The sequence below is a fragment of the Camelus ferus genome, chromosome 25, assembly GCF_009834535.1.
Source record: "Camelus ferus isolate YT-003-E chromosome 25, BCGSAC_Cfer_1.0, whole genome shotgun sequence".
Lineage (NCBI taxonomy): Eukaryota > Metazoa > Chordata > Mammalia > Artiodactyla > Camelidae > Camelus > Camelus ferus.
This window is the reverse complement of record NC_045720.1, coordinates 15508534-15532035: the sequence shown is the minus strand read 5'-3', so window position 1 is coordinate 15532035 and position 23502 is coordinate 15508534. Positions and strand designations below refer to the sequence as shown.

The following is a 23502-nucleotide window of genomic DNA, read 5'->3' as shown; positions in this document are numbered from 1 at the left end:
GACTCTACCTGAACTTCAAGACTGTAAACACATGTGTAGAGTTCTTCTCAAAGGGAATGGGATGGAGACCCAGGAAGCTGACTAGGCTTAATGTCAGAGATGTCACTGTTCCTTCATGATGGAGAAGCAATTTGTCTTCTGACTCTGTGCTGCCCCACGTTTGGTTGTAAGTGATCATTAATCTATAAGGCTAAAAATGTGTGGCTGCATTCCGGGGAGCTCTCAACATCTGTTGCAACAGGAAGCAGTAATATTGTGTTGAAATCATTATCATTGATTAAAATAGTTTCGAGCAGCAAACACTTCATACCCAGACATGAGACCACGGCTACCTGGTGGCAAGAAGAGGGTACGTGTGGACTGGGCTGAACCAGGCTTCCTTCCTCCGTGGCATGCTGTCATAAATTAACAGGTCCTTCTCCGTCAGTACAACCAGCGCTGGCTTCCACTGTTTCTCACTGTCCCCAGGCACCTGAAACACAAAGCAGAGAACCATCAAACAACAGCCTGAGAAAGAGTAACTGGAAAAAAAAGAAATTGGCATTCCCTCCCAATCAGAAGACCCAACAACCCAAGTATTTTTTGCTTCATGCTGTAAAATCAAAATGAGGTGAAACCATTCATGGCTGCATGATTCTTGATTTTTAAAAATATGTTTTCTCAAGGGCCCTGATATATACTCAGTGTAGCCAAAAAGTAGCCCAGCAGCCAAACATCTGTCACTGTTTCTCACCTGCCAGTCAGCGCTGAAATCTTTATTTAATAGCGGGACGCATGTGCATAGGGGAATAAGCACTCCCAGCTGGGTCTCTCGTAGCAGTGCTTTGTTTTTATTATGAATCGAGAAGGTCTGAAGGCTTTTGAATAAATACCCAAAGGCTCTAAAAATGTACTATGGGGGCAAACGTCCGTCTGTACAGGTATGAGACATCACAGCCTCTCCCCCCAGTCTTTCACTCTGGTTTCTGTGATTCAGGCACCATCTTGAAATTCTCTTGTTCTATTGAATATTAAGTTCCATTCATTGTGAAGACCTCTTTAACTCTAGGGCTGAGATGACCTGGAAGGGATACGACAGGATTCAAACATCAGTTGGATGTCTGGACCAGATGACCTTCAAAGTCTCCTCCAGTCCTGGGAGTCTGCGTAGCTCAGATCTTGTCTTATGAGCCACAATCCGCCCCGTGTCGGTCTGTCGCCCAGACGCCCTAAGTGCGCTTTCATCTATCAAAACGCCCTCCTTGCAATCTGAACTCTGGGCCCTGGGATACATATTCCAGATAAGCCTGGAAAAACTCAGTGCTCTAGCCTTGCCACTCAAAGCATAGGTCATGTTCCAGCAGCAGTTTTTCCCCCCCAGGAAGCACCAGGCCACCAGCCTAAACATTCTGTCTCTTCCAGAGCTCCCCAAGATGGGCATGGCATCACCATACTCAAACTCTTCTTAGTTTCTTTATCAGTTTTTCAGCACAGTTAATTATTTCTATGCTGACAAGGGTTTTTATTTGTTTTTACATTTTGTCGTAAGGTCTCAGTGACATCAACCACCAGAATACACAAAAGTAGCCTCTTCACTTTGTACAGAGAGGAAATAATAAACTCCATTAAAAGTTCACTTTGACCAAGGAAGAGACAACCTCCAATGGAAAACCACATGCAGGGGGACCCAATATAGATAGATAGATAGATAGATAATAGATAGATAGATAGATAGATAGATAGATAGATAGATAGATAGATAGATAGACAGACAGACAGACAGACAGACGGATAGACAGACGAGATAGATAGATAGATAGATAGATAGAATGTATAGATAGCTCATCTGAAAGAACACAGGATCAGCATCACCTGGAAACTTGCTAGAAATGCAGAATCTCAGACCCAGCCCTCCCCGACTGAAGCAGAATCTGGAATTTTAACAAGTTCTTCAGGTGAGTCACAGACTAATTAAAGATAAGAAGTACTGTCTAGATGAGGTTAAGACTGTCTTTGACACTGGCAATTAATTCAGTGAAGAATCAACCCTCTCACAATGAACCACTATTCCAAATCTAGTTAGAATTAAAGTAAACTAGACAGTAAGCTAAATAAATGATAAAGCCTATTTCTTCCCTTTCTATTCTTAGCATTACCTTTCCTTAAGTGCCCTTGTGAAATCTGTATTGAGGTGGAGGCAAGGGTATGTGGCTTTGGAAATGGCTGACCAAAATAAGAAAGATGTGCAGGATGACATGAGGGTTGAATTTTTAGGTTCTGTGGTTGATAGGCTGCGTGGGTCTGAGTCCCTGCTCCATTAGTTCTTGCCTGTGTGACTTTAGGCAAGTTATTAGTCTCTGTGATTCTATTTCCTCAACTGATAATGATAGCACCATATACAACAGTGGTCGCTGACTCTGGAGCTCAAATGCCTGAACGCAAACCATAGCTCTGTAATCTACTAGCCATGGAATTTTGGGCAAGTCAGCTTATGTCTTTGTATCTCAGTTTCTGTATCTGTAAAATGGGGAAATAATAGTACCTATATCAGAGGGTTGTTGTGAGGATTGAGTTAAAATGTCTAAAATGCACAGCACAGTGCAGAATAAGCACCATTTAGAGTCTGTTTGGTAGCATGTACCTTATAATGCTGGAGAGGAGATTAAATGAGACAGTGCATATAATGTGTTGACCTGGTACCTGACAGATGGTAAGGCTCTACATGAAACTTAAGGTGAGAAAACTGTGGCAGGCTCACTGATTTTTTAACTTTTCAAAAAAAAGGTGTTCTTTGGAAATGGCAACAATATGACAAAGTACTGACTTTCCTTGGGGAAAAATGATAAGTCAAACTAAGAATATCTTTGATGCTGACAATTTCAATTCATTCTCTTCCCAGGAAGCATTCATTGCACAATAATCACCTTTATTTTTTAATGCCAAACTTCCAGCAATTCCAAATAAAAATTTCCTTTTAGAACAAAGAAATTCCTTGTAAAGCTATTTATACTAGAATGTGAATGACTATCTAGCTTATTTCCCCTTTTATGCATTTTACACGTATAAAAAATTCAACTTTAGCTAATTGCTCTTTCCAACAGAACAACAGCCTCTTCAAGACATCAAAATGAATTGTTAGAGAAGGCAGTGTACCAGACCCTACAAGGTAAATAAGCTATGGTCTCAAGGCATAACATGTTTGGGGGGGTTTAGAATAAATTTTTTTCAGCCTCTACATTAAACCTAGTAAATTACTTTTCCAGCTCATTAAATAGGACTGGAGAAGCTACAAATGATCCTTCCATAGTGCCTGTCTTACTTACCTAGTCAGATCTGATCCATTAACTTTGACTGGAACCAGTCATTTAAATGCGAACACAACTAAATATCATTCTTCAAAAACAATATTAAATTTGCAAAGTAAATCTCAACAGTAAATACTAACAGTAAAATTCAGACTTTTCTAATGGTGGAATCATAAACTCACCCACATGACAAGTGGTAAATATAAGTATAAATAATTCCAAAGCCCTAAAACATTTTGCTGTTTACTAAAGAGCCCTGTGTGGGTATGTTAACTCTGCTAGGAGAATACTGAGAGTGAGCACTTCCTACCATTCCTATGTGCAGAACGATCATTTTAATACCATGTGGATGCTTGAAGGTAGAAGTCTGCCTAAGAGGACAACAGACTTTCCAAGGAGAAAAAATTCACGTTGAAGAACAGGTTTTTAACCATACTTTGGGCCATGTGAGCTTCACACTGTAAAATCTTTCAAGAACACTTTTCTTCAGGCTCGAATAGTTAGGCTGTTGTTCAGTGACAACTTCTATTACAAATCCGTATTTCCTAGCACCCAAAGATTCTCCAGTGTTAATGCAACAGTTCTGGGGATGTGTCTGCATTTTAGTGAAACGTGACTCCTGAAACAGAAGTGACAACTTCCCTCTCCATCCCAGCTTCCTGCCATCAGAGGCTGCAGCAGTCAGTGATCAGAAACAAGAATTGATCATATTTCTAATGAAGAAGGTGACGGGAAAGAAATAGGGAAGTAGACATTGAATTCTGAAATTATTCTGATGCATGGCGTGGTGAGCTGAATCCTCTATCCCATAAGGGGGATATCCCATAGTCATCCCTGCAGAGCTCAGAAAAAGTTTACAAAATGGCAAGAAGAATTTAAGAGGGAGTGGAAAGAAGTCACTGGTAAGAATCAAGGGAAGTAGCTATAAATGTATGAAATCAACACATCATATACTTTAAACTCACACAATGTTATATGTCAATTATATCTCAATTTTAAAAAGAACTGAGGCATGTAGTCATTGACTCCTCAATTTGAGACAGGTCTCATAAGTCATCCAGTCATAAAACAAAATGTCAAACAATTGAAAGAGGGTGTGTATGGTGTTGCAGCCTGGCTGGCATCCCAGACTTTGTCTTTATTCTCCTACAGCTCATACCTCCGAGTGGGGGTCCTCACAAACACTGAAATACAGTTTGAAAACTGCTGAAAACTCTTTTCCTCTAAAATGCCTAGAATCTGCAGGTTACTTTCAAAGAGGTGGTTTTACCAAAACCTTTCAGTGCTTTTTTGTAGGTATTTGCAAAGGAAAGAATGATACTGTTGCTTCGTAGAGTTGTAAGGATTAAATGAATTAATATGTGTAAAGAGCTTAGGAAGGTGTTTTGCAAACAGGAAGCAGGCAAGCCTTAAAAATACTAGCTATTCTTGCAGTGGTCATTTTGTAATAAATAAAAATATCGAATCAGTATGTCATGCACCTGAAACTGACATAGTGTTTGTAGGTCAACAATACTTCAAAAGATCAAACAAACCGACTCATGGAAAAAGAGATCGGATTTGCGGTTACCAGAGGTGGGGATGAGGGACGGGGAATTGGATGAAGGTGGTCAAGTGTTACAAACTTCCAGTTAGGAGATGAATGAGTACTAGCGAAGTACAACATGATTAATACAATCAACACTGCTGGATGTTATACATGAAAGCTGTTGAAAGAGCAAATCCTAAGAGTTCCCATCACAAGAAAAACAACTTTATTTTCTCTTTCTTTTATTTTGTATCTTTATGAGATGGTGGATGTTAGTTAAACTTATTGTGGTAATCAGTCCATGATGTATGTAAGTCAAATCATTACGCTGTGCACCTTAAACTTATACGGCACTGTATGTCTATTATATTTTAGTAAAATTGGAAGAAAAACAAACAAATAAAAACTAACGGGCAAACAAAAAACAAGTAAATGTAGAGGTATATGGAATCAAAAAGAAAAAAAAAATCTCAGCTCTTCTTACTCAGAATATCAAATTAAAGATTTGAGTGAACTTGGGCAAGAATTACTTGCTTACAAGCTCTAAGTTCTCATCTGCCAAAGGATGGGGTGAGACTACAGTATCGCTAACAGCCTCCCCAACTCCAAAATCACATCTTTTATTTACTTACTTATTTATTTTTATTTTTAAGTTCCCTGCTCCTAGGCAGGGATTGCTTTAGTTTCTAGACTCTTGCTTTATACCCCTTCTTTGTTCGGTGGATTCTGTTCACAGGGCAAAAAGCAATGTCTCTATTTCTCCCCTCACAGCAACTCACTCTTCCCAACACTCATTTCCTACCTTCTACTTGAGCACAGGGTGGCAGGAGGAGCTCACAGTCTTTGGAGCCAAACAACATCTTTGAAATCTGGCTTTACAGGTTCTCTGAGGGCTCTGAATCGATTACTTAAAGCATTCGTTTCCTGATGTGTAACATGCTAATAATGGCCTCTCATGCACATTATGTTAAGATTAAAGTGAAACGGAGCAGGACCTTACGGGCCCTTCCCAGGACAGAGTTCTCCTCCACGTCCTCCGCCTGCCTCTTATCTATAGAAAAACTTCAGTCCAAGAACGAGTGTTATCAGAGAAATAAGAAAATACAGAAACAAAGGGAAATAGTCAAGCAAAACAAAATAATAATAGTTCAGTCATTAAGCGAAGTCAAGGACCTTTAGTTCCCTCCTCAAGGGCTACAGATAAGATTCTGAGCCATATCCTTTGAGCTGCTTTGTAGATACTGAAATTCTCACCAGGTGGAGGAAGTTAATTACATGATGACCAGACTGTAGCCGTGACAGAAGCTGCCACAATTCCAAGAACTGGCCTCAAGAAAATGGGAACAAACCGACCCTGGAACCAAAGATCATCTGTACTTAAAGCAATCAAGATGACACTGATCAGACCACTGCAAGGCTAGTTTCAAGATGACTCTCAGAGCTGACTGTCCTGTTCTGCATGTAGACCCTGAAACTCCCCTTTAAAAGCTCTTGCCCACTGATCAGAAGAGGGGACGAGGAACTGGCCTTTGGACAGGAGTCTGCCCCTCATCAGTCTCCAAATGCCGGCCTCCAGAATAAAGCAAACTTTCCTTTCTATCAACACATGCCTCTCTTTATACTGGCTTTCAGGTGTCAAACAGCCAGACCCCAGTTTCAGTAACAAAAAAACACAAGTGTGTACAGAGCACTTCCCATACGGAAGGTACTGGTAGTTTAACCATCCCCACTGCACGCTTTCTTCCAGCCATCCTGCTCAGAAAGGAAGGTCTAGATGTAAAGGGAGTGACTAATAGTATAGTGAAAAAAGTTCAAAAGGAAGAAGGTCAGCCACAAGTTCTGTTTTGGAGATCATGGTTATCTCAACAACTTTTTAATTTAAGTCTTTTCACCTTTGGTTGCTAGGTGTTTAGAACAAAGGAGAAGATACCAGGGTAGAATAATTAGCAGTTATCAACTTCCAAATGCTTTCCAAACATTAGATAATTAATCCTTGCACCAACTCTCAGAGAGGCAGACAAAGATCATCTCCACTTTACCAAAAGAAGAAGAGGAAGGTGTTTAAATGAGGCCACAGGGAGCACAGGGAACCAATAAGAAAATCCCACTCAACCTGCAGCTCTCTTTTAGCTGGTCCTGAACCACCCCGAGCCCAAGAGATGGGACATCCACACCTGGATGCGGAGGAGAATGGAAAGAAAGAGAAGGCAAAGGAGAAGGGGAAAGAAATCTACAAAAAGAAGGTTCGGAATAGGATTCGGTGGGAGCCTCAGCCTCACAGGACTAATTCCTGTCCTCTCACACAATTCCCAAATTGTCTGGCACCTGAATCACATGTTGAATTCAAGGGTGGCTTAAGGTGGGGAGCAGACAGAATGATCCATTCGATTTGATGGATGTCAAGACCATGATGAAGAATGTTAGAGAAAGCAGAGTGAAAAATATGGAATGAAAAATACGGTCTGACTGTGGGACACTTAACTGTGGGCATAATTTTTACACGCCAGCTCTCCCAACAACCAACAGCAGAAGTCCCCAATTTCAAGCTTGCTCTCCCCTACTAAATTCTAAAACTGCCTCTGGACTTTTATAGAGGTAAGCCCCCGGATTCCAGGTTCATATTTGAGATGCTCACCACAGTCAACATAGAAGCCAGCCGTGTGAGACTCTGGTGCTTGGGTGGTAAATAAATCACCTTCAGTGCTGGTAGGGCCACGTTCCCTCCTGAGGCTCTAAGGAAGAACTCTGCCTTGCCTCTTCCTAGCGTCTGGTAGCTACCAGTTGGTGTCCTGTGGCTTGATGCCGCATCACTGCCATCTCTGCTTCCACAGTCACATGGACTTCTTTCTGTGTATCTTCATATGGCCTTCTTATGAGGACACTTGTCCTTGGATTTAGAGTCCACTCTATTTCAATATGAACTCAACTATTTACATCTGCAAAGAGCCTGTTTCCAAATCAGGTCCCATTCTGAGGTCCTGAGTGAACATGAATTTAGGGGACAGGGTTAAGACAAGAAATTAATCATTAAGAAAATGGTCTGAACCCACTATACTTTCAGTCAGTTTTCCAGTTTTCTTTCTTTCCCCTTTGAACACTTGCAGACACAGAGCAGACTTTTTTGAAAGTTATCTTATTTACTGAGTATGCAGAAGGTCAGATGCTAATGCACTCTAACAGAGGCCTTTGATGGCTCTATTAAAAGTAATGCCTTGGTCCCTGGGATTTCATAATGAAGCCAACTTTAGGGTAGATCACACATATCCACAGAGATAAATGCACAGCCAGGGTTTTAAATCTCCTCTCGTCAAACAGCATCACGCAAAGGGAGGCGGAAGGCACGTGAAGGTCTAGTCCCCATCACGGCCCAGAGCACTTCAATCACACGGATCTGGCCTTTCAGTTGTTTTGCCTCATTTGCTTACTGCTAATGAGACGGCTCTTCAAAATGACAACATTCTAAGATACATTCCAGGAAGTATCTCCAAGGTCTCTTATTGCTTTAGAAAGATTGTTGGATTCTACTTGCATTACTCTCTCTCTGTTTTCCTGTGAGTTCAGGCTACACATAATCAAGGACCAATGACTTGAAAGAACCAGGTCCATCCACTTGAGCCTGTACGTCGTTAAGTCTGAGACGGTTTTCCACCCTTCGCCTGTCTCTGCCTTTTAAAAAGCAGACTGATGGCCTTGGTGGAGCACCTACTAGAGAGAGGAGGAGCGCCACCCACCTCTCTCTTTCTGCCCTTTTCTCCACCTCAGTCTAATTAACTCTCCCTCCAAGGAGGTGCTATCACTGTAACTGTGCAGCTCCAGGAACTGTCACTGGGACTCTTTAAATAGCAGGCCCCATCATGTTTGTCAAAGGTGGGTGTCTGTGGTCACTGCTTAATCACTCCAAATCCCTGTGCCTGCATGGTTAGAACATCTGTGCCGGACTGATCCTAGAGGGGGACTGGCCGTCTTGGTCCATATCATGGACGCATTTCTGTACCCAAGCCCCCTAGCTTCAAGAGAGGCCACAGGAGGCAAGCACGGTGCATCAGTTCAGCCACGTGCTAGATAATCAGACACTCATCAGAGTTCGACATTAGGGCTTATTGGACACTTGTCCAGCTATTAATAAGTGTGTTCTTTTTCTTGTTTCCCATTAGAACATCATCCTCTCTTCCTCTCTGTTGGGGACCCCAGACAGGAGAAGGGGTGAATAGCAACATTACCCTACTTCTACTCTGAACCCTCCCCTCAACCTCATTCAGCATTCTGGGAGAAATCCTGGCCATGAACTTGAGCCCCGAATGGGGTTCTGCTTTGTGTCCCCCCTGTCATGCCACATTGAAAATTTCTGCCTGCTTTTTTCCCTGCCTACGTTAGTTTTTACTACTAGAGAGCTTCTTCCTCCTTCCCTCCAGGGAAGCCCTGGTTTCATGACCGTCAGACTGTCTCACCTCCTTCACCCAGATTTCTGGATCTCGACCTGACCACTCTGTCTGTCCCTTCTCTCAGTAGTGAGCCTCGAATCCTAGAAGGCTATCTCACCAACCATTCCATTTAGAGTCAAAAGATTTATTTGTAGTCCCCCTCAGTGCCTCGGCTCAACCGGGAGCATGCTGGGTTTTCCACCAGGACAGAGCCACTTCAAAACACCAGCTGTTTGGAACAGAGACCTGCTGTTTGTATGAAAATGGATTCCTCAGACTGCTTCAGAGTCGTTTCTTCTTTTAAACTTGTAAACATTCCCCTTTCAACTTGTTTACTTGTTTGCTCAGCTCAGCCTTTTCTGAGAAAGGTCCAAAAGTAAATTTCAACTCCACGCCTTCCCTGAATTATACAATATTAAATTGAATAAAGTCAGGGTTGTTTGGGATTTGCTATATCTTTGAGTCTCTTAAAAATAGTGGTAAGTTAGAAGAGGCAGTTGGGGAGAAAGGTTTAGAGAGAACATGACATTAAGATTTGGTTTTTATTGAAGTGTTGTTGTTGATGTACAAATATTATGTTAGTTTCAAGTCTACAACATAGTGATTTAACATTTAAATGTATTATGAGATGATCACGGTAAGCCTAGTAACCCCGTCACTGTACAAAATTATCACAGTGTTATTGACTATATTCCTTAGGCTGTTTATTACATCCCTGTGACTTATTTTATACCTCTTAGTCCTTTCCACCTGTTTTGCCCAACTCCTCTCCCTCCCCTCTGGCAACTACCTTTTTATTCTCTGTATCTATGAATCTGTTTCTGTTTGGTTCTGTTTGTTTGTTTTGCTTTTTAGGTTCCAGATGTAAGTGTAATCATACAGTATTTGTCCTTCCCTGTCTGACTTATTTGCTGTTGCAAATGGGAAGATTTCATCGTATGTATTTACCACATCTCCTTTATCCATTCATCCACTGATGGACACTAAGGTTGCTTCCATATCTTGGCTGCTGCAAATAATGCTGCTATAAACATTGGGGCGCATGTATCTTCTCAAATTAGTGTTTTTGTTTCCTTCGGGTAAACACCCAGAAGTGGAGCTGCTAGATCGTGTGGCAGTTCTTTTTCAGTTTTTTGAGGACCCTCCATACTGTTTTCCATAGTGGCTGCACCGATTTACATTCCCACCAACAGTACACGAGGCTTCCCTTTTCCACATCCTCGCCAACACTTGTTACTTGTTGTCTTTTTGATGATGGTCATTCTGACAGGTCATTTTGATATCTGAGGTGATATTAGATATTGAGTCATTTAAATCTGATTGTTTAAAAATCTACATGACAGGAAAAAAAATTCTCTTTCTCAAGGGAGCCTACTCTATGATGAGCACTGTTATGGGTCAGATTGTGTTGCCCCTTCCCCCAAATTGATACATTGAAGTCAACCCCAGTACCACAAAATGTCCATTTCTGGAACTATGGTCATTGCAGATGTAATTAATTACGATGATGTCATACCGGAATACAGTGGCCCCTAGTTTAATATGAAGATGTAATTAATTACGATGATGTCATACTGGAATACAGTGGCCCCTAGTTTAATATGACTGGTGTGCTTATAAAAAGGGTAATTTGGACACAGACACACACACAAAGAGCACGTTCACATGAGCATGAAGGCAGAGGTCAGGGAGACGCATCTCCAAGCCACAGAACACCTACAGTTGCCAGCAAACCACCACAAGCTAGGAGAGAGGCAAGGAACACCGTGCCCCATAGTCGCCCAAGGAACCAACCCTGCCGACGCCTGAATCTTGGGTTTTCTAGCATCCGGGACTGTGAGACAACACACTTCTGTTGTTTAATCCACTCAGTTTGTGGCAGTTTGTCATGACATCCCTAGGAAATAATACAAGCACTGTGCTGTGTTCCATTTCTTTTAGTCCTTTCAACACTTTGAGGCAATTATTATTATTCCCATTTTATAGAAGAAGAAACTGTGGTTCAGAGAAATCATGCGCTAGCCAAGGTTACATAACTAGTTCCTGTCTTCAAAGCTGAGATATTTTCAGATCACAAAGCTGCCTCCCATAAGAAGAGTGATGACGTGGGAAAATGAGGGAAATGAGGGGAAAGGCAGGAGGGATGACGGCTGGGAACTCAGCTGCGATGCCTCCTGCTGGCTGGAAAGCACAGGGTCCCGCTCTGTGTGACGGTGGAGAGGCTGTTTTCGCGGGATCCTTCCCTCTGCCCCTCTTTCCTACCTCCAGGCACGTGCGGCTTCACTCAGGCCAGACATCAGTTCAATCCAAGTGCTTAAATTCCCTTCCTAATAATCAAAGCTTTTGACTCCCCAGGTCTCACATCTGATTAAAGTAATTCAAGACTAAGGTGTAAATGACTCACAACCCTTAACAGGTTGTTCCACTAAAGGGATATTTCTATTTATAACGAGCAGCTGGGATAAAATTAGTCTTATGTTTACTCTTCAGTGCACAGCTTGGGGGGGGGTTAGTAAATGAAACATAGTTTTCTAAAGGCGATGAAGCATAGTTTTCTAAAGGCGATGAAACATTTCATTATACTATACATTTAATTTGCATGCTTTTGTTGTTTTGGTAAGCACATTTCTTCCTGGGTGGTGCTCACCCCAGTACAAACGTTTGCAAATTCTAAGATAGTGAAGTCCAATTTAATGTGCTGCGCAGTTTTAAATCAACCATACATCACATGTTTGGTGACATATGCATACAGTAGGCTATGAAATAGTGTTTGGATATTTGTAACCACCCAACTTTCCTAGATATTGGAACCACTAGGAAGTTGAGTGGCTTCTGACCCTTCCAGCTCACGGCTGAAAAAAAAAACACTAGATTCAAAACACACGTCTTCAGCAATATTATAGTGGCTGCATTAACCACTAGAATCTTCTAGACAAGGAGTCACAAACTCAGAGACACCAGAGGACCAGACATAAGAAGAATAAAAGAAACAAACCACATCTCACTTGTAAGGAGCTACTTTTCAGCATTAGCTTATCATTGCCAGAAAAGACTGTGGGCACCACACTGCCAAATCTCTGATTTTTCAAAAGATATAAATCTGTCTTTTTTTTTTTCTAATGTGACTTCTCCCTCTTTATCAAAGTCTGTGTATTAGTTTCCTATTGGTGCTCTAAGAAATTACCAGAAGCATAGTGGTATTTATTACCTCACAGCTCCGGAGGTCAGAAGTCCTAACATCAAGGTGTGGGCAGGGCTGCATCCTCCTGGAGACTGGAGGGGACAATCCATGTCCTTGTCTTTTCTGGCTTCTAAAGGCTGCTGCCTACATCCCTGGGCTCCTGGCCCCACATCACAGGGCTCCTTCTGTTTCCATCACCGCATCCCTTCTCTTGATTCTGACCCTCCTGCCTCCCTCTTGTAAGGACCCATGTGATTACATTGGGGCCACCTGGATAATCCAGAAAAATCTCACCATCTCAAGATATTCATTACATCTGCAAAGTTCCTTTTCCCACCTGAGGCAACATATCCACAGGCTCTGAGGATCAGGCTGTGGACACCTTTGGGGGACCGTTACTCTGCCTACCCCAGGTGGCAACTAATTCAAGCCGGAAAAATAATGTACGGGGTGAAGTGATACGAAGGTTGGCATTTGCTTTAGAATCTCCAGCATGCTGTCTCCTGCTCCCTGCCCCCAAACCGGGTAGATGGAGGAAACAAGACGGACAAAATATTGACAATTATTAAAACTGAGTTAGGTGCACCTGGCGGTTCCTGATTGGGTTTTCTTTTATACAATTTTTCTAAAAATTCTGTAATAAAACTTACAAGTAAACAATATGGAGACCAAGGAAAATTACACCTGCAAGCCACACACAGCCCACAAACTGCAAGTTTGCTGTTAAACAGTGAGCGTCTACCCACTGAGAAATACAAAACTCACACTCAGTCACCACAAACACACTCACAGATCTAACACAGAGGGTGTTGACAAGTCCCTAGTGTTCCTCAAAGGCCCCAACATTCTGCTCGAGTGCAGGTGTGACCTGAACTAACTGAAGGCTAAGGTGTGAGAGTGGGTAACGGCTACTGAGAGGGACTGGCTAAAAGCAGTCTTCAAAACTCGTGTGTGTGTGTGTGTGTGTGTGTGTGTGTGTGTGCGCGCGCGCACACGCGTGTGCTTTGTTCACAGTGGCCTAGCTCGCGGCTCTTTGGAAGGAATGCCATCCTGGTCTTTATATGAAAAGTGGCTACCAAACCAAGTGAACTTCTAGTGCAAGCGACACAAGTGAAGGAACAGGGAAAGACATAAGTTTGTGATCTTTCTTGGAAAACTAAAATTTGGAGAAAATTTTTATACCATGGCTTCCAGATAGGGACTCTTCAAGTTCTTGAAACAGCACTCACAAAGGACAAAGGTCTTTAAAATACACCTCTAACATGCTGCCCACTCCTATCCCTTTACTTATTCCTTCTAATGTTTGCAAAATCAGCCTTTGGAAATTCTCGCCTTGTGGGATGCCTGTCCCTCATGTACTCACGGGTCCGTGCTGTGTCTAGGGATGCACGGTACCCCCATGATGCCTGGGATGCAGGGGGTGTTCGGTAGACTCTGGCTGAAAGCTTAAGGACTGAAGTCATGACGAGGTGTCTCAGGGTCCCATGAACACTGTACGTGGGACCTAACCATTGTTGCTGGTGGAGCACAGGGGCCTGTGATCATCGAACTCTCCCATGGGCATTCTTCATGCACTCCCAGCTCCTATCCCCTGTTCCCTTCACTAGGTGTGAGCTGTCCATACTCAGCCCCTGGAAGTGGATGAAAGGCTGCTTCTCATCTGTAACGCTCACAGATAATTAAATTAGACTCCTCTCAGTCTGCTGGGGAAAAGCTATTTTATACTTTCATTAACTCCAAAGGGCCATTTAAATTACAGTCCCTGTTTGGTAAACAAGTTATCTTTGACTTACAGCCTTTTCTCCTCTAATACCCAGGAAATAGGCCCTTTAAAGAGATGCTAATAGGCAGCAGAAATTTATAATTTCTTAAAAAGTTATCTTTTGAAAGACAGTTGACAATATCACTAAATCCAAAAGAGCAACTTATTTAAAAAAATAGTCTATGCTCTGGTAGCCCCTGTTTTGTTTTCACTGTATCTCTGCGCTTCCTTATCTATTTCCTCACTTTATTTAGCCTTCGAAGGAGAAAACCAAAAGTTCTTTGAAGGAATAAGCCACAAGGATGTAATATACATCACAAGGAATAATAACTCTGTATGGTGACAGATGGTTACTAGATTTATCATGGTGATCATTTCACACTGTATGCAAATATCAAATTGTTATGTAACACACCTGAAATTAACACAATATTGTACATCAGCTATATTTCAATTTAAAAAAACACTATCAAAGGCAAAAAAAATGTAGAGTGTCTACCTCAACAACACATCAGCATTTTCTTTCTTTTTTTAAACTTAAGTGTAGTCGGTTTGCAATGTTATGAATATCAGCATTTTCTTTTTTTTAACAACAGTTTTTTAAAAAATGTTATTTATTTACTTTGGTGGGGGGAGGTAATCAGGTTTATTTATTTATTTATTTTAATGGAGATACTGGGGATTGAGCCCAGAACCTTGTGTATCCTAGGCATGCGCTCCACCACTGAGCTATACCCTCCCCCCTCACCAGCATTTCCTAAAGTCATGGTTTCGTCTAATAGTTACTCAATAATGTCAAACACCATCCCACTATTTACTATCTGAAAAGAATATCAACATGTTTGCTTTCAGTTGGGTCTATCAAAGTTTTATAACTAAACAAACAAAAACAAAAAAGGATTCATATTACAGATATATCAAACTTTTGGTGTCTAAGGACTGAGTGACAAATTCCAAAGTCCATTTATCCTTCTTTTCTTTAAATGCCCTCCTAAGATCTGTCCCCAACTGGGAAGATTCCTCTTTTTAACTCTGAACTCCTGGAAGCAAGGAGGCAATCTAGTATTAAGATCATAAATTTTGCAGTGAGACAGTTCTAGTCTGCAAGTCAGCTCAGCTATTTACAGGGTGAACTTGGATGAGTTATCTTCTGCATGCTTCAGTTTCGACATCTGTAAAGTGGGGATAATGAAAGTCCCTCCCCCATGTGATTATTCAGAGGATGGAATCAGATAATGTGTATACACGATTTATAGCACAGTGCCTGGTAAATAGTAAGTGCTTAAAAATCACTGTTTCTCAAAATCTGGTGTGCAGATCACCTGCTTTCGAATCAGCTGGGCTGCTAGTTACAAATTCAGATGTCTGCCCCTTCTAAGATCCAATTATTCCAAAGTGCTGGGGGTGGCAGCAGGAACCTGCATTGACAGCAAGGGCCCTGAGAAGTTCGGCGCATCCTATTGTTTGAGAACATCAACAATACGTGTCAATTACCATTATCCACAATCATACTGTACAAAGCACTCGTTCCCTACCAGTGATCTCCGAAGGCCAGTCCCTGGGATTCTCTGCCTCAGTAACATTCGTGCACTCCTTAAAAGTACAGATTCTTGAATCCCAAATCCACTGAATCATACCGTCTAGGGATTTAGACAACACATCTCTATTTTTGTAATTTCTTCTGGAGATTCTGATGCACAGTCTGCTTTAGGATTCCCTGGGCCACGTAACTCATTCTGACACCGGATCGTAGACCTTTATTTTGTAACCACTTAGTCAGCGTCTACAATACTCATAAATGTTGCTGAAATGAGCTGACCTGAAGAAAGGTATGTCAGCTCAAGTAAATCTCTAACTATGACAGACTTGCTCAGGGACTTCCCTCTCCTCATTTTTTCTTAATGTGATATCCATGGACATTTGATTCCTGCACAGCAGTTTTGACAAACTCTAGTCATCAATGTACCATTTTCATGATTTTTGTTGTATTTACTTGTGCCATTATGAGAATAACTGCCAGCTGCCTGCCCAATATCTCTTCTCTCCTTTTTACGAAAAGAATTAGAATTACCCAAATGACAAAGAGCGATAATGTGTCAGTTAACACATTCTGTCTCCTAGCTCCAGCTTTCACATCCCTTCATGCTCGCCCTCCTCCAACAGTTCTAACAGAGGCGTGTCCTCCACCTCCACCCCTTCAGGCTCCTTTAAATCTCCAAGTTCACACTCATTGGCTTGGATCACACGTCCAAGCACCTCCTACACTGAAAAGAGGCCTCTTTCATGTCTGCGGGTGCACTCTTTGTAATTATCAAACAGGAAGCAATATAAACGTTATTTCCAAATAGAAAAGTAACTGTGAAAACACATGGTGACGTGTGTTTTTCCTTCTCTCTCTCACCGAATGATTTCTCGTTCAGATTTCTCTTATGCAATGAAGAACATCTCTGTAGCCAACATGCTCCTTTCTGAAGTAAAAGAATGATGAGGAAAATTCCAAGGACGTCTGAACATTCTACAGAAGCTCAGCAGAATTAAACGAACATAGGAAGGCTTCCTAGTTTCAAACGTAGCATCATGTCAGAGTTGAAATCTTTCCCAATGTGGACATTTTCTGAATGACCCTGAACCCTCTGGGAAGTCTTTTAATAACAGGTTTCATATAAAAATATCCTCATAGTAATTAAATATGAGTTCCAACCTCAAATTTGTAAAACTGATAATGAAGTACACCAAATATTAAGAACCTAAAAACAATGTTGGTTTCTGGGGAAAAAAAAGTCTTTCTTGTCATTTTTTTCTGTCCTGCTTTCAGAACTCATTCATCCATCCATTAAGTATATACTGAGCACAAACTGGGTACTAGGTACTGTGTTCAGTCTCCCAGGCCACCTAATGGTGGTAGAAGGTAGATGAGGCAGAAAAGAGAATAAGCAACAAATCTAAAAAGTAAAACTCAGCCAAGTGTCATGAAGGGGCAAAACAGCTGAATACAATTTAAATATGCTAAAAAATATAGTTGACATTTTCATTTCGGAAATTTTAATTGCTGCCCAGTGACAATTCAATGTTCTAACTCGGTGCAGAATTTTTTAAATCTAAAGTTTGGCCTTTTACATTATTAGTCATCCGTTAGTGCAACTTGGCTTTCTCCCTACTCCTTTCGTCCAGTTTCTACTGATGCCTCACACTGACCTAATTCAAGGAGACAACAGGGTAACTGAGAATCAAACGAGGCAATATATGAAAAGCAGGAAGCATTGTAAGCATTATATAGAGTATTAAGAGGAGCTCATGTTGTAAAGGTGCACACTCTTATTGATCATCTTCCTGGAGTCCCCACATTCCCTGTTGGCCTTGCAGGGTTCATCACATATGAATTAATGTTTTATTGTCATACCAGCACATCCTTAACCACATCTGATCTTTGTTACGCTTGTGCCAATCATAGGTTTCAACTAAACACAATGACAGCAATTTTGATTCTTTGTTATTTTTTGAGTTATTTTCGAGGCATTATACAGTCATCCCTAGGTTATCTGTGGGGAATTCATTCCTGGGCCCCTGTGGATACCAAAATCCACGGATGCTCAAGTCCCTTATAAAAAATGGCAGTACAGTTGGTCTTCCATATCCACTGGTGCAGAACCCACAAACAGAAAGGGCTGACTGTACTTTCCTAAAGAAAACCCCTTTGGAAGGGACTAGCACACAAAACATACACCGTAACATGTCTGACAGTCAGCATCACGGATTTTCAGACACTGGTCTCGGATTTTCCTTGATCCTCGATCATCAGTAAGTTCTGAAAATCAGCCATTCCAAACTCCACAAGAATGTGCGTCTTGTCTTTTCATCTTTTGCTTCCAACACGTACTTCTTCCTATAGCACCTTCTCATGCGCTTCTCATTTGCCAAACTGTTAGATTTAGTCCATTTCATTTCCACCTTTTGACCCTTAGAGAACTGGTGACCTTTTTCATTAGAGTCACTTTTTTCCTCCATCCATTTTAAAACCTGAGGATCAAAGACTGATACACTATTGCAGATAAGATTTACCAGAGACACGTAGAACTCCAGGACCTCCTCGCTCTCTGCCAGGAAGGGGTCCAGGAATAACTCTTGCTTTAAACTCACAATGTGGGGACTGTAAGGTTTGGGATAGAAAATATACTAACCTTGAAAACACAATGAGTTATAGATGTACTGCAGCTGGTATGAACAACTGCCATGTTTTATTAGTCTGTAAATGCACTCATTCTGGTCTCTTCTTTTGCCTCATACTAATCTCACCTCCAACAAATTTTGAGTCCTTTCCAGCCTCATCCCCCTGAATGTCCTACACAGTCCTGTCTGCAGCCTTTTCGCTCACCCACCCCCATAAAAACTCAGTTCTCTCGACTTCATTGTGTACAAAGGGGTGTGAGTTAGGTTAAAGGAAGTGATTTCCTTAATAGGCAAGTGTTTATTCTCAGTGGCTGCAAAGATCCATTCTCATTAAATTAAACTGAAGGGGGGAGGGTATAGCTCAAGTGGTAGAGCACATGCTTAGCATGCACAAGGTCCTGGGTTCAATCCCCAGTACTTCCTCTAAAAATAAATAAACCTAATTACCTCCCCCAGCAGGTCAAAATAAAATGGTTAAATAATAGTATAGAAATAAATAAAATACTAAAAATAAATAAATTAATTTAAAAAATAAATTGAAAAAGGGATCATTCAGCTGAAGATGATGATGATGATGAAACAAGTTAAAAAAAACACAGACCACCTGAGTTTCATTTTACTATTTTCTCATAAAGAGAATGTTTGGGGTTAACCTCTTCCTACCGCTTCTATTATAACAGTCACTAATGATCTCCAGTTGACCCCAGTTATAAGAAAAGCTAAGTTATCTACGAACACAGATTTTTTTTTTTAAGGGTGAAAAAAGCCTGAAAGCTTTGCTGGAAAGCTACTCAGACACAAATTATAAATTAGCCATGTCAAACTAAGAATCTAAACAATTTTAAAAAATCCATTCACACCATTAAAACGGGGCATCCCAATTAAATGAGGTAATCAGTATTCGCTCATGGGACAAATATTCTTGAGCACATGCTGTATGCCAAGCACTGTGCTACAAACTGTGCATGCTGTGACAAACAGAACCAGACAGGACTCCCCTGATGGAGCTTAAAGGCTGGAAGAGGGCACAGATGTTACATGAATTATCAAACAAAAAATACCCGATTTTACACTGTGGTAGCTGCTGCCACTCATCATGAAGCCTGTGTAAGAGTTCCACCGAGTCAAGTCCACCCTTTTCTACTCTGGAAGCTTTGCAGCTCCTAATTCTGAAATCCCCTTTGTATTAAATGCCATTCAAGGCGAGTGTTAACACGGTCAGTGAGTTCGATGTGCACACCTGGAATAACAGGAGCATGGATGTTGTTGGCTTTCTGTAAACATTTCTGCAAACAGCAGATTCCTTTGCAAATGTTCCTTCACCCACACCCTGTTCCCACGGCTTTTTTTTGTTTGTGTGTGTGCGCACAAATGTTTATACAGCTGTTAAAAAGAGAAAAGGGGGCAAATAACTTTGGGGACTCAAAAAAAAAAAAAACAAAAACCCAAACACTCAACCCCAACAGATATCCTTCTCTTGCTTTGACTTTACGTCTTCTCAGACTTTAAAACATCAGTTCCAGAGAGTTTTGATTTACAGAGTGGATAATTAAGAGGACTGTGTGGTTTGTAAAGCTTAACTGTGGTACCAGGAGTGATATTCAAGATATTTAACAACCAGCACAGCCCCACGCATGGAAGTGAGAGTCCTCAGGAAGCAAGTCCAAGATGCTGATCAGTGTGCATCCAGCAAAAGCACAGGCCTGGGAGGCAGCCCACCCTCTCACATGGCATTTCTCCTGCCTTCCCACTCATTATGTTCCAGAACCCTTACGTCTCGTGTCTGATTCCATCATTTCAAAGAGTTCCATCCAATCTATACTTTTTGAGTACATCCTGTGTCATTGTACCTCAGGAACTGGACAGTGAAGAAGGCACAAGTTGTCCTTGTCCTCATGAAACTTGTCTATGGTGGTGACAAAAAGGCAAGGAAACACAACCGTGATAATAAACAAAGCAAGTGATGACATAAGGGAGCAGGGAGAAGGAAAGACTTAATTTAAGACATTCTTATAAGGATTGTTAGGGCTGAAAGGGTTAGCCTTATATGAGGTATTTGTATCTTAAGAAAGTATAAGCCAAAGAAATGAATTGCTAATGGTGGAGTTTCAGCCATAAAATGGCATAATGAGAACATTATTTGGGGAGATGGCACGTTGGGCAGGGCTTTTTCCTAATCCCATAAATCACCTCATCTAGAAAGCCATCTGGGGAGTCTATTTTTAAAGCTGGCTCAAATTCACAAATACAGAAAGTCCTTGTCTTGAAGAAGGGAAATACTGAACTGTTCAAGGATGAGACCAGGCAGGAAGAGAGGAAAAACTTTCACTGCTAATTTACCCAATTCTCTATTGTTTGGGTTTCTGACGAGTCTATTACTTTCATCAATTACAAAGTGCGGGGTTGGGGGGAGGTTGTCTCTTCTAAAGAGCTCATGCCTTCGTGTATAAACCTCCAATGACTCTGATATTTCTAAATCATTTCAAACTTTGAAATGTGTCGCAATTCCTTACAGCAGCTAGAGAAAAGCAGTACAATGTCTGGTGGGCATTAATCTGCCTCCCACAGGTGGCATGATGGATTTTTACAAGCATGTATGATTTGCACATTTCCTATTTCATAGCCAGGGTTCTTGCAAGATTGGCATGTTTACAGTATGACAGTTTTCAGAAATAACAGTGAAAAAATGACTATTGTTCACAACAGAACCACAAGGAAGGATCCTAATTAATGAGTTTGCTAATTGATCACCATTTTGACCGGTAGGCTCTTAATAAGGACATAAGTTGTCAGCTAATTATACAAACCAAGAGTCTGGGAGCACCACCGTCGGACGAGGCAGAGACAGCTAATTTGCTGATCTATGCAGACTGGAAACAGTCCACTGTTCTGAGCCACACACAGAGGCACAGGTACACAGCCCCGGCCAGCGATGAACCCGCGCTTCTAGTCCATCTTGCAGCTTCAAAGGCTTAAGATCTGCAGAGGCCTTAAGTCCTGAAAAGGTTGTGGTTTTGCTTATTTATATATTAATTCAAACTAAAACCAAGACTTAACTTTAAAACAGAATATACAGTGTATGCTGAAATTAAGAGTGTCTTGGTAGATTTTCCAGCTGCAAAATTCTTCATTAATTCCTCAGAGCTAAACCTTTCTCTTTTTGTAAGGGGTGCCACTTTGTTGGTGTTTATAACTGCCCACTGGGTTCACCATCTGCACACCCACCTGAAGCCATCCGGCTTCTACTGCGTTCCTTTCTACTCCTGTCATTTTTCCATGGTTTTCAAAGTCCTGCTTAATCCAGTCTCATGTCCTCCCTCCAGGGTAGAGTGTCCCTGATTCTCAATGAGAACTCAGGGTTTATTCGGTCTTTTTTCTTTTTTTTTTTTGTACCCCCACATCCTGTGTTAACTCTTCATTCTCACCTTTGCACGTTTGCTCATAACAGCGCCCCCTATCTGTAATGCTCTCCTCTACTTTATGCCATGCCAACCTTTACCCGTGATCTAAGGTCCATGCACGCCTCCAAAACACCTTCTCCAACTTGTCTTTGGCTGCAGCATCATTGTGCATACATTTGCTCTATGTCGAGAACCCTACTGGGTACAGTGGATAGAGCAATAAAGACAGGCAAAGTCTCAACTCCCGGGAGCTTAGTGTTCAGTGAGCGAGGAAGGAAAGAAAAAAAAAAAAGATAAGCCAACAAATAATTCAAATTGTGATAGGTACTTATTAGTTTCCTATGTCTGTTGTAACAAATTATCCCAAACTCGGTGGCTTGAAACAACAAGAATTCATTCTCTTACCGGTCTGGAGGCTAGAAGTCCGAAATTAGGGACACAAGTCAAGGTGTCCACAGATCAGCTCTCATTCCAGAGATGCTATAAGATAATTCCTTCTTTGCTTTTCTAGCATCTAGAGCTGCATTCTTTGCCTTTGTTGGTTCAAGGGCCCCTTCCTCCATCTTCAAAGCCAGAGGCATAGCATCTTCTCTCCTTGACTTCTCTCTGCCTCCACTGCATTGCCTTCCTTCTTCCCTGTCTCCCCCTGCCTCCTTCTTGTAAAGACACTTGTGATTACAGGCAGGGTCCACCAGAATAATCCAGGCTTGCCTCTTTATCACATGATCCTTAACTTGATTACATACTCTAAGACCCTTTTCCCATAGAAGATAACATTCACTGTTCATAGGACTTAGGATCTGGCTACATTTTGAGGCTTCTATTGAGGCTCTCACAGGGGCTACACAGTAACAAACAAGGTGGGAAGAAAGCAGACTCCCCCTAAATAACGTGGCCAGGGAAGGTGACTGCCACGAGGAAACTTTAAGTCAAGACTTAAAGAATTAAGAACAAGCCTTGGTCTTAGTGCCTGTTTCAAAATGTAAAGGCACATTAAAAGTTAATCAAAATTCTTCATAAATAACTTGTAGTAATAGTTGTGTAACTGTGTGATTTCCAGTTCATGAGAATCTAGCTTTTACCTCTTAAACTATAAAGTAGACAGAATATGTGCACATGCAGTTCTTTTACATGTTTCTGAAGCTAACTGCTCAATGATGCTTTTGCTAAAAACCCTAATTTTATATTTATTTATGCCTCATTTCAAAACAGGCTTGAAGAATTAAATACCGTTTTGACGATGATAAAAGTTTTGGTAAGAGCAGAGGCCGTTGGTCACTTCACTAAACGTTCAGTCAGAAAGATCCACTTCCATTCATTTGTTGCAAATTGATGGATATTAGTGGAGCCCTGAAATCTATAATTTACAGAATCATTAAGGGTTTGTGGTTATTTTGCAAAAGTCAATGATATGTTTTACTTCTAAAGGATAGAAGATTGGTAAGAATCATTGTTTTTTATGACAGACGCTTCTTTTTAAATATTAAATTTTTTTTTTGTCTTAGCAAAAAGTAAAAGCTATTGAAGAGTATCTCTGGAGTGTTGATACTGTTCTCTTTCTTGCTCTGGATGCAAGTTGCACGGGTATGTCAGTTTGTTAAAATTCATCAAGTTGTACTAATAGCATATGCACACATATGCATGCATTATACTAATTTAAAAAATAGCAACTTATATATTGCTAGAAAAATCAGAAAGTGTAGTGAAGCAACAAGTACATAAAAACCACCATTACCTCCTCAAAATGTTAACTGGAAT

The 23502-nt window shown here is 41.2% G+C and overlaps 1 protein-coding gene across 3 annotated transcripts in view; it reads right to left on the bottom strand.

The window, feature by feature from the left end:
* Positions 1–23502, bottom strand: part of SNTB1 (syntrophin beta 1) — a 199939-nt gene that overhangs the window by 26462 nt on the left and 149975 nt on the right. For all 3 annotated transcript variants that reach the window (XM_032467986.1, XM_032467985.1, XM_006186483.2), the window contains one exon: positions 333–472. In XM_032467986.1, the coding sequence (XP_032323877.1) occupies positions 333–472 (140 nt within the window). The remainder of the gene's footprint in view (positions 1–332; positions 473–23502) is intronic.